Here is a 12108-nt window from a genome sequence, read left to right on the forward strand (position 1 = left end):
GAATGGTATGTTGGCCTTTATTGCAAGAGGATTTGAGTACAGAAGCAGGGATGTCTTATTGCAGTTATACAGGGCCTTGGTGAGACCACATCTGGAGTATTGTGTGCCGTTTTGATGTCCTTGCCATGGAGGGAGTGCAACAAAGGTTTACCAGATTGATTCCTGGGATGGCAGGACTGATGTATGAGAAGAGATTGGGTCGACTCTGCCTATATTCACTAGATGTGGAGATGCCGGTGATGGACTGGGGTTGACAATTGTAAACAATTTTACAACACCAAGTTATAGTCCAACAATTTTATTTTTAATCCCACAAGCTTTCGGAGGCTTCCCCCTTCCTCAGGTGGCGTGGAAATGTCATTTCCACACCACCTGAGGAAGGGGGAAGCCTCCGAATGCTTGTGGGAATAAAAATAAAATTGTTGGACTATAACTTGGTGTTGTAAAATTATATTTACCTAGAGTTTAGAAGAATGAGAGGTGATCTCATCGAAACATATAAAATTCTAACAGGGCGAGACAGACGAGATGCAGGGTGGAAGTTCCTGATGGCTGGGGAGTCCTGAACCAGGGGTCACAGTCTCAGGATACGGGGTATGCCATTTAGAACCGAGATGAGAAATTTCTTCACTCAGGGTGGTGAACCTGTGGAATTTTCTACCACAGAAGGCAGTGGAGGCCAAGTCATTAGATGTATTCAAGAAGGAGATAGATATATTTCTTAATGCTAAAGGGATCAAGGGATATGGGTAAAAAGCGGGAACAGGTACTGAGTTAGATGATCAGCCATGATCATTTTGAATGGCGGAGCAGGCCCGAAGGGCCTACTCTTGCTCCTATAATTCTGTTTTCTATGTAATTTGGTTATTTGTGTCCAGAATAGGGAATGGCACAGTAAAGCTTTCGAAACCTGTTTTAGCAAAGATATCATGGAGGTGTTGTAGTGACTACACAGTTCTATTTTGAGGCTCACCTGCATATCCACTGTAAGGTGAACTGTCCTAATGTGTTACTATTCAAAACGGTTAATTTATTGATCACTGTATCCTAGTGAGAATCAATATTTACAGGTAGATTATATGTCAAACTCAATCCAGTTCAGCTTTAGCTGACCTTATTAGGAACTAAATTAAGGAATTGTGTCATCTGTCTAAAGTTGGCTAACTCGTTGTGAAGTTATGATTCATTAATTGTGCACTAGCTACATATTAGTCACTGGTAGAATACTGTAATATATTTTTACTTGAAAAGCTGGAAGGATAAATGTTGAGTGTTCTACAACTAAACTTAATCAGAGCAAACAAAGATATTAGGCATCTTCTTTTGTTTCTCTGCATCTAACTGTATTGTAGCTACACTGCTGGGTAGGACAATTGGATCATTTTTACGTGGTGCTCCTGAAAAGTGGTCACAAATGCATTTTGTATTGAGAACACATCCTGGATAGCAGTGTGATGTGGGAAACCTCTCAAAATGAGATTGACCCAATAACAATGAACACCAGTCATTAGTGGGTTATGGTGAATCATGATTAGAGATATTGTATCACTATTGGCCCTGACGTGACTATCTGTAGCATTTTTTGCCAGAGATACACATGCAAATTTAACCAATACTATCTGTTCAGAGACACACATTTATTTTTGTATCTGTTTTCTGCTCCCTGACTTTATCACTTTCTGTGTTTCTCACCATCATTTTGAATAGCTCAAACTTTTTTCTCATCATCCATCATCCGTGTGACTGTTTTTCTTACTTTTTCCCTTCGGTCTCATCATATATGTTTACTACTCTACATCTCTTGTGGAACCTGTCTCCCTGCCTCTAAATAGCAATAACTGAGCTTCAAAAGTAATTGGTTGTGAAGTTCTTTTAGGATGTTGTGAGGACGTGATTTGGTGTTCTATAAATTCAAGTGCTCACTCTTGCTCTCTCACCTGCTCTTTTTTCTTTCTTTCTTTCTCTCTTTCTCTCTTTCTCTCTTTCTTTCTCTCTTTCTCTCTTAGCCTTTCAACTCTCTTCTTGAGTTGGGCTGAAAGGCTAGTTGTACATAAGACACTGAACAGGCAGGAATCTAGGTGGGTATGCGAGCTCAGTGGGGAGATTTAGGTTGGGCAGCACAGAGGCACTGGGCAGGTAGGAACCTTGCTACCAGAAGAAAAATTTTAAAGGGGGAGGATGGTATAAGTAATGTTTTTTAAAAGGCAAAGAAATAAAAGTTTAAAAAATGGCTACTTTGTGCTTGTGGAGATCTGCATGGTCTATGGTTAACATGGACCTATACTGCAATATGATTGGCCTGTGCTCACCGTGGACTAATAGGGAATAATATAGGCTTATTAAAATGTTGGATGTACAGGGTTACACTTGCATACAATATTAAATGTCCACAATTTTAATTGCACTTTTATTGGTGAAGAAAATCTATTGAAACTGCTTTTATGATCGCATCAATTTTTTAAAAAATGACTAATTTGCAGTGGTAAAATCCCCATGTAAGGCTTATAAAATAGGAACAGCAGTAGGCCATTCAGCCCCTTGAGCCTGTTACACCCTTCACTGAGATCATGGCTGATCTGTATCCTAATTCTATTTAATCGCCTTGGCTCCATATTGCTTAATACCCTTGGCTAACAAAAATCTATTGATCCCAGATTTAAAATAATTAATTGAGCTGGCATCTACTGCTTTTTGTGGGAGAGTGTTCAACACTTCTGCCACCCTGTGCATGAAGTTTACCTAACGCCTCTAATCACACTAGCTATTGTGTGTTTAAATGAAAGATTGATGGCAATCATACTCCAGAGATATTTTTCAAATATCTTGTGGCGTCACTGTTGTACATCTAGTAATTTAATCTGCAGTCATCTTAGTTTGAGCCTAAGTACACTATAAGGTACACGTGATGCACCGTGTCACCTGCAGCAAGACAAGAACTGGTTTCTGAAGTAAGTATTCTGAAACTAATGCACTGTAACTGAAGATGCACATGTTAAATCTGAATTTGGAGTATGTTGTCTTGCCTGGAATTAGGTATGCTATGCTTTGCCTTGCCTTAAGGTTAAAAAATGATTTAGTGCCATTTGTCATTAAACATTCACATTGAAAATGTTGCCGATAGTTTAAAACCTTCTCATAAGTGATGATCTTTAAAGGAATGTAACTTCACAATGTGTTATCTGATCTGAATGATTCACATATTGAAAATTTGCTTGTTGGGTGACTAGCAGAGAATAAAAGATAGGAAGTGGTGTTTTACAGAAAGCTACAGCATTGAATGGCATCTAGAAATAAGAAATTTCAAGACTGGCAACTGGGCTACTAATCTCCTGATGTTCCAGGAGAGGGATTACAGGTGTGAACTCCATGTCTCATCATACCTTTGCAAAACATATTGGAGAACTGCCATTCTCCTGCACCTGACTCCCTTAAAAAGCTTCTTTTGTCAGGAAACCACATCATGTTCCTCTATGCACCCTTTCACATTTCGCTACTTGTAGGCCAAACCCTACTGAGTTTTGTTGTGATCTAAATCAATTGCATGACTATCTGTTTTACGAGAAGCCTTGTATCTCCATTTTTCCATATTGGTATTGGATAGTTGTCAAGCTCTTTCACATGTTCCTGTGTTTCCTCTGGGGTGTTGGTTTATGCTTGATCTAGGCCTCAAATTTTTAGTTTTTTTTGGTTCAGGCATTTATTCATTTGGCCTGTAGATTGCTGACTTCTGGTTTTGCTTTTACCCACTTCATCGTTGCTGCTCACTATTTCAGCCAATATGCTCCATAACATCCTCCAGCTGAATGTTGGCAAGACTGAGGCCATCCTCTACAGCTCCTGGTTGAACCTCCTGGCCTCTCTCGCATCAACCTTCTGGATGTACTGGGGCCTCAGTCTTTCACCATATATACTAATGACTTGAACGAAGGAATAGAGTGTTGTATACAGTAAGTTGTGTAGATGGGAGCAGGAAGTTATAAAAGAACATAAACTAAGTGAGTTTTTTATTCATTCATGGGATATGAGCATCGCTGACAAGGCCAGCATTTATTGCCCATCCCTAATTGCCCTTGAGAAGGTGGTGATGAGCCGCTTTCTTGAACTGCTGCAGTCCGTGTGGCGAAGGTTCTCCCACAGTGCTGTTAGGTAGTGAGTTCCAGGATTTTGACCCAGCGACTATGAAGGAACGGTGACATATTTCCAAGTCGGGGAATGTGCAGGTGGTGGTATTCCCATGTGCCTGCCGCCCTTGTCCTTCTATGTGGTAAAGGTTGCGGGTTTGGGAGGTGCTGTCAAAGAAGCCTTGGCGAGTTGCTGCAATGCATCCTGTGGATGGTACACACTGCAGCCACGGTGCGCCGGTGGTGAAGGGAGTGAATGTTTAGGGTGGTGGATGAGGCGCAAATCAAGCGGGCTGCTTTGTCACTCGCCGCAGAACACCCAGCCTCTGACCTGCTCTTGTAGCCATAGTGTTTATTCTGATCAGTGGTGACCCCCAGGATGTTGATGGAGGGGGATTCAGTGATGGTAATGCCATTGAATGTCATGGGGAGGTGGTTTGACTCTTGTTGGAGATGGTCATTGCCTGGCACTTTTCTGGCATGAATGTTACTTGCCACTTATCAGCCCAAGCCTGGATGTTGTCCAGGTCTTGCTGCATGCGGGCACAGACTGTTTCGTTATCTGAGGGGTTGCGAATGGAACTGAACACTGTGCAATCATCAGCGAACTTCCCCATTTCTGACCATAGGCAAAGCTATGGCAGACAGCGTTCAATTTGGGGTAGTATGAAGTCATCCACTTTGGATCTGAGAGACAAATAGGGATATTTTCTTAATGGAACAGGAAATGTGGAGGAGCAAAGGGATTTAGGCGTCCATGTACACATTAAAAGCTAATGTACAGGTACACAAAATAATCAAAAAAGCTAATGGAATGTTGGCCTTTTTCTCCAGGGGATTGGAATTGAAAGAGGAAGTGATGCTTCAGTTGTACAGTGCCTTGGTTAGACCCATCTGGAGTACTGCATTCAATTTTGGGCACTGAACCTCAGGAAAGATATATTGGCCTTGGAAGTAGTACAGCATGGATTCACCAGGGCTTAAAGGGTTAAATTATGAAGACACGTTGCATAAACGTGGCTTTTTATTCCCTTGAGTTTAGAAGGTTGCGGTGATCTGATCGAGTGTAGACATTATAATTCAACTGTTGGGCCCTCAGAGCCGAACCCAAATTGTACTTGCACATCATACACTCATGCATTTCCAGCAAGGATCCTGACAGTGATGAGTGGAACCATGGCTTGCTTTCTTCTCCGGAAGGCCGATTTTTAACTCCCCAACCCTCGACTAACCTAACGCATACCAGGGATTGAACCTGAGACTTTTCTGGTTTGTATGGCTCAACTATTTACTGGATAAATTTCAGAGCCACCAAGAGAGTCTTCACCGTACAGCACTTGTACATCATCTGACTGAGATATGAACTTTTCCTAAGGCAGTGACCAATTTCCACTTTTAATTGCAGAATCCATTGGAACTGAAATTACTATTTTTTTTAATTCAATGGATGCAATGTAATCCAAGTAAAGCTACTAAACTAACCATTCTTAGCTGCCTAGGCCCTAATCTCTGGAACTCCCCTCCTAAACTTCTCCGCCTCTCTAGCTTTCTCCTCCTTTCAAAATACTCCTTAAAACCGACCTCTATGACTAAGCTTTTGGTCACTTGTCCTAATATTTCCTTATGTGGGTCGCTGTCAAATTTTGTTTGATAATGCTTCTGTGAAGCACGTCTGTTACGTTAAAGGTGCTATATAAATGCAAGTTATGTTTATATAATTTTTTAAAATTAGAGGCACTTGGCACTTGCATTTACTACATGGGGAAGAAATATTAGCGGGCAAAATGACCTGGACCTCCTAGTGATCGGTGTTGGAATAGCAGTGTCAGAATCTTGGGAATAGGTCACCTGTAATTGGAAAATAACATATGTAGGGAACTTAAAGAACATGTCAAAAAATCAGAATGTAAGAGATACTTACGGCATGATTTTGACCCCGGGAAGGGGGTGGGGGGGGTCAAATTGCGGACGGGAAACCCGGCAGTACGAGTTTCCTGGACGTCTTTACGATTTTGACGTGAGGACGTCTCTTGTCGGTTTGCCATCCTACTGACTGGCCTGATTGACAGACTGGTCTCAGTCGGACAGGAGACCAGCCAGGGAAAGGACGTCTTCAGGTAAGTCTTTGTTTATATGGGTTGGCATGAGGGGAGAGATCGGGGTCAGTCACGGGGGGAGGGGGTGTCGGGATCGGGAGTCAAGGTCGGGGGTCCGCGATCAGGGGTTCCGCGATCGTTGGGGATTCGCTGCAGGTAAGCTTGTTGGGCCTGGTCCTCCCGGCCCACAAGCTGTGCCAGAAAGGCACCTACCTGTTGGTCTTGGGCCTTGCCTCCTTTTACGAGGCATAAAAGAGAAGGCCCGGGAATCCTGCCCCCCCCCCCCCCCCCCCCCCGGTGTTGAAATCGGAAACTGTGGGGGAAAATGGAGGCTCTTAGCCTCCTTGAAAGGTTTTACGGCCTGACCCAGCTCCTGGAAGTGGGTTGGTCGCGCCCCCCCCCCCTTGTCCCACCCAGTGAAAACCAGAAATGGGTGGGTTGGAGGCTGGTCTGGAATGGTTGCAATTTTGGATGTCCCCCGCCCTCAATCCATCAGTTTTTCACTCTTAAAATCGTGCCCTTAATGTTAGTACTTCGAGGTTACACTTTGATCATTTCTTCGCTAGGCCTCTAGGTGGAGGATATTATAGAACTCTGGTCACTTGATCCAGCTGTGACCACTCTTAGTAGTTATGGAATAGTCTGTATGTCAAATTGTACCGTCCTTCTGGTTACAGGTAGATAGTGGTGAGGAAAGAGTGGGAGAAATGCATGTTTTTTTATCATTAATACAGCAAGTGATTTGGCACATCGCAATATTCTGTGGATTTCTACTGTACTTGTAGTACAATTTGAGGCCTGAGTACCTCCGTTTTGAATAAAATGCCTTGGAGGTAGTGAAAATGCCAGTTTGTGAACTGATCTGAACAGTAACAATCACGTCCCAGCCATCCATACATTAAATTTGTATGTCCTGCTACATTCCATTAAAGTCCTGTGCAATCTTTTTCCTTTGCCACCTGTAGGTAACATTAGCTTAATAAGACTTTCTAGTGTTATGTAACGGTCAGTTACTATAATTTAGGATGTCTAATTACTGCAGTTCCTTTCCATTGTGTATCCAAACTTTGGCCACTGGGTGGCTTTTTAGCAATTTTTATTTAGATTCTCAATCTCCAGTGTGTCCGCCACCTTGGTTGAATTAAATAACCAGATAAGTATTAACTTTAATGTTTTAAGTTTTTTAAAGTTTAGCCCCCTTACAGGTTTCCTGGAGCTCTAACATCCCCATTTCTTCGCTTTTGGGCATCCTGCGCTCCCATTTCTCCTCCCTAAGCTTCTGCATTTTCACGCCTTCTCTATTTCTCCACTGCCATTCAATCACAGTTCAATTCCTGGCTGCCACTGCTCCTCTGGTCAGCCATGGACCAATCCTGCACCTGAACAATTACTGCATTGGCTATAACAATTACTGCATTGGCTATTTTTGCTCCCCGATATGGATGCATCCCTCCCCATTCATTGCTGCCAGTTCCCCCCCTGTCTGGTCTTTGGTCCATTCTATAGTTTTCTCAATGCCACAATTCTGCCCCCACATTGGTGATGCAATGACCTAGAGAAACAATCAACACTGACCATTGGTTCCTCTGCTGCTCCCCACAGGTCAGGTTTCCCTCCAGCATTTTACATTTGTTGTTTTATACTTATCTCTCTTACAATAAACACCTTTTCTACACTTGTATTCTCTGTCATCTCTTAGTCAACTCCTTTTTTAAGGCTGAAAAGCCCAAGTTCGAGTCTTTCCTTTTTAATTCAGTCCTCTTTTTGTGAGGGATCTATGACCAAAACTGGGTACAGTACTTGATTTGCTGTCTGACCAGAACTTTGTATGGCTAGTGTAACACCTCTGACTTGTACTCTGGTGAACCAGACTGTCAAATCAGTATTCAGTTTGCTTTGGTTGCTGCTCCATAGTACTGGAGTACTTGGAAAGCATCAAGTCTACCAACGCCTCTAGATCATTCAACTTCACCTTAGCTATCTTGACACCGTTCATGGACTAGCATTTTTTTTCCAACGTGTAACATTTCACGCTTACACTGAATTTCGTCTGCCCATTTAAAAAGTTTATTTAGTTCATTTTGCAAGTTCTTTGCTAGCAACAATGACTACCATAAAGCACTATTTAAGTGATTTGCCAGAGCATGGTATCCTGCGACAAATCCTATAGTTTTCTACACATCATGCATGTAGCACAGTTTGCAAAATCAGCAATTTTGCAATTAAAAAGCCTGGAGATAATGAAAATAGTTTGTGATAAATCCCTTGCTGTAGATATGGTTTGCTTTGGTTTAGAATAGCAGATTAATTGATTGGGAGTATAATTTCATTTGCATATTACCTTCCTTTTGTTGCTAGGTGGGAGTATGTTGCAGCAGAGTGTCCTGACTGTATGCCTATTGAAGCCCAGGCAACTCGGACCACTTTACGCATTTTTTAAGAAGTGTTAATTTGTTCTATTTGAATTTTTTGGACCTGGAGGTTGGAAAGTGCTGTTCTTAGTGCTGCTGCCACATTTGTGGATAGATCATGAATCAGAACATAACTGTAAATCTATTCATGTTAGCAACTTGAGATATATGCAAATTTATAGGAATATGGGTTTGAACTTTTGTACGTGGCCTCTGAGGCTCCATGGTATTCACCTATGTGGCCCATAAAGATGATAAATCTTGGACACCCCTGTTTCTACAGCATTTATAAAGTATACTAGTTTCATCTAGTTGCAAAAATTGAAACTGTGGTTTTGTTTTGATATTCTCTTATGAAGGTTGCTGAGTCCAGCAACCAACAGACCATCCCAACAGAAGAATGATTCAAGTTTCCTGTAAACCTCTATTTTTATCCTTCTCTGCCCATAGATCAGTTTCACCATACTTGCTCAGTGCAATGCTTTCACCCCTCCCTGAGAAAGACATTGTAATCCTACAGATGTCTGCCTCAAAATAAAAGGACTTCTTCCACCTTTTCCTCTGTGTCCAGATGGTATAAAATCCACATTTGTATCCTGTTTAAAAGCAGCCTCACATGAGGATTCCATTCTGTCAGTTTGATGTACTGTAGTTTGGATGTCTAGTATTTATACCTTGCATTGGCCCTAAAGAGAAAGGGCGTGGGGCTTGCTAGTTTATGGTTTGACTTGTCCACTGAGTTGTTAAACAATAACTACTTTGTCAGTCTAAGTAGATTTTGGGGTTGTCCTTTCTATTATCCGCCCACTCTAAACAGAAAAGTGACAGTGGTGAATACTCGTTTTTTGACCATGTACTTTTATTGTACCGCACTCATTTAGAAAACTAGGAATAATCCTGAACTCTTAACGAGATTTCTCTGATCCAAAGATCATCCTTTTTGAAAGTTAAGTTTTACAGGCATTGAGTGCTGTTCTGAGCACCGCACCTAAGGATGAATATATTGGTGTTGGAGGGAGTGCAGCGTAGATTTACAAGAATGATACTTGTACTCCAAGGGTTAAATTACAAGGAGTGATTGCACAAACTAGGTTTGTATTCCCTGGAATTCAGAGGTTAAAGGGTGATTTTGTTTGAAGTTTTCAAGATATTAATGAAAGCTGAGAGTTTCTCTCTATCTACCCTATTTCCGCTGGTTGGGGTGTCCAGGACTAGGGGACATAGCCTAAAAATTAGAGCCAAGACTTTCAGGAGTGAAGTTAGGAAACACTTCTACATGCAAAAGGTGGTAGAAGTTTGGAACTCTCTTCCATAAATGCCAGTTGATACTAGCTCAATTAATTTTAAATCTGAGATTGATCGATTTTTATTAGCCCCATATCCCTTAATACCTTTGGTTAAGGCGGGTATTTGGAGTTAGGTCACAGATCAGCCATGATCTCACTGAATGGTGGAACAGACTCGAGGGACTAAATGGCCTATGTTCTTAGTAAATTTCTGTGTATTTGCATATTTTTTTAAGAAATCAGTGGTACTGCTTTGAACTATTTTTTTTCTGTATTCCTTCCTTTTGTTTCACGACGTGTTTTCTTTCTCCCTTTTAGGAATGGCAGTACCATTGGTCTGTCTGCCCCACCCATCACTGCCTTGATTACCCCGGAACCTGTCCGCCACTGCCGCATTCCTGACCTTCCCACGGACGGATGCCTGGTCTTTGAGCTCCTTTTTTTCATTTACCTGTTGATGGCTCTCCTTGTTCAGTACATAAACATCTACAAGACAGTCTGGTGGTTTCCATACAATCACCCTGCTGCTACTACCTCACTGGTGAGCATGTCTTTCATAGAGTCAGAATCACGAGAACTTGTAACTGAGCGAATATTAATTGAGAGAGCAGTTAAGTTTCTGTATATAATGCACAATACATGCTGTGATTTTAGAGATGAATTAAGAAGTGAAATAAATCCCAATAGCACTGTTCAGATTGTATAGTGCACTATCACTTCTCTTGAAATCATGAGATTATATAATTCACGTGTCATTGCTGTTTCGCGATGCTTCTACCAGCAACAAAATAAACAGCAACTGTGTATTACTATACTGAATTGTGTGCATGTGGTTATATGTTCTCATGCATACTGTCTTTGTGCACATGCTTTCTCTGTGTGCAGTTGCTTGCTCTCTGTATGTACAGTCTCTCATGCTTGCTCTTTATTCTCTATAGTCACTGGAGACAGCAGCTTGGTGCTCTGGCTGAGGACTGATTCACCACCAGTCAAGTTCTTTTTATTTAGGTCTTGTTCATATCCATGTGTGTTTGTATAATGTCTTGAGGTAAAAATGCCAATTCTAGAATATTGAAACCGAGAGACCCTAGAGTTGCTAATCGTTTGGCCAGCATTTGACCCTATTGATAAGCTTCTGCCAATGCTGCTGCCAGAAGGTCCTTCAGAGCAGCCTGGGTGACACATCCCTAACTGGTTTTCTTGCACTGAGTGTGTACTGATGAGATGACAATTTCTCTCACTGCCTATGCATCCCAAGTGAAATGAGTGTGGGGAGCCTTAACTCTGTTCTTTACTGGCAGTACAAAACTGCCTGTAATTGTCCTTGGGCTGCAGAGATCGATGGTGTGGGAAAATACAAGTTTCACACTCGTGTAATTGAAGGTTGCACTTCTGAGGTGGGCTTGGGGGAGTGTAGGAGGAGATTTTCCCTACATCTACTTTGTAGGGGAAAATATTACTGCTTATCGTGGAATTCTTGGTTTTGTTGAGCATAGAAATTCACAACCCTAAAAAGGCATTTGCAGACGATCTCAGCCCTGCCTGGCAGTAAATCGCAAAACCATTAACATGGAACTCTGTGACTCTGAATAAGTTTTTTAAATTGCCACTTGTCATAGTACTTGCCATAGAGGTGCAGTGAAGGTTCACCAGACTGATTCCTGGGATGGCAGGACTGTCTTATGAGGAGAGATAGGGTCAACTTGGCCTGTATTTACTCGAGTTTAGAAGAATGAGAGGGGATCTCATTGAAACATATAAAATTCTGATGGGGCTAGACAGACTGGATGCAGGGAGGATGTTTCCCCTGGCTGAGGGGTCCAGAACGAGGGGTCACAGACTCAGGATACGGGGTAGGACATTTAGGACTGAGATGAGGAGAAATTTCTTCATTGAGGGTGATGAACCTGTGGAATTCTCTACCACAGAAGGCAGTGGAGGCCAAGTCATTGAATATATTTAAGAAGGAGCTAGATAGATTTCTAGACACAAGGCATCAAGGGGTATGGGGAGAGAGCGGGAATAAGGTATTGAGATAAAGGATCAGCCATGATCATATTGAATGGTGCAGCAGGCTCGAAGGGCTGAATGGCCTACTCTTATTTTCTGTGTTTCTATTGTTACTGATGGAAAGCTGCTGCTCTTCTGTTCTACTTTATTCCAAACAATTTTACAACACCAAGTTATAGTCCAA

General features: G+C 42.0%; 1 protein-coding gene across 4 annotated transcripts in view; it reads left to right on the plus strand.

Moving 5' to 3' along the window:
• The window catches only part of tmem39a (transmembrane protein 39A), a 70116-nt gene that overhangs the window by 37571 nt on the left and 20437 nt on the right, over positions 1 to 12108 (plus strand). For all 4 annotated transcript variants that reach the window (XM_067992986.1, XM_067992987.1, XM_067992983.1 and 1 more), the window contains one exon: positions 10233 to 10455. In XM_067992986.1, coding sequence (XP_067849087.1) covers positions 10233 to 10455 — 223 coding nt within the window. The remainder of the gene's footprint in view (positions 1 to 10232; positions 10456 to 12108) is intronic.

This window comes from Heptranchias perlo, chromosome 11, assembly GCF_035084215.1.
Source record: "Heptranchias perlo isolate sHepPer1 chromosome 11, sHepPer1.hap1, whole genome shotgun sequence".
Taxonomy (NCBI): Eukaryota; Metazoa; Chordata; class Chondrichthyes; order Hexanchiformes; family Hexanchidae; genus Heptranchias; species Heptranchias perlo.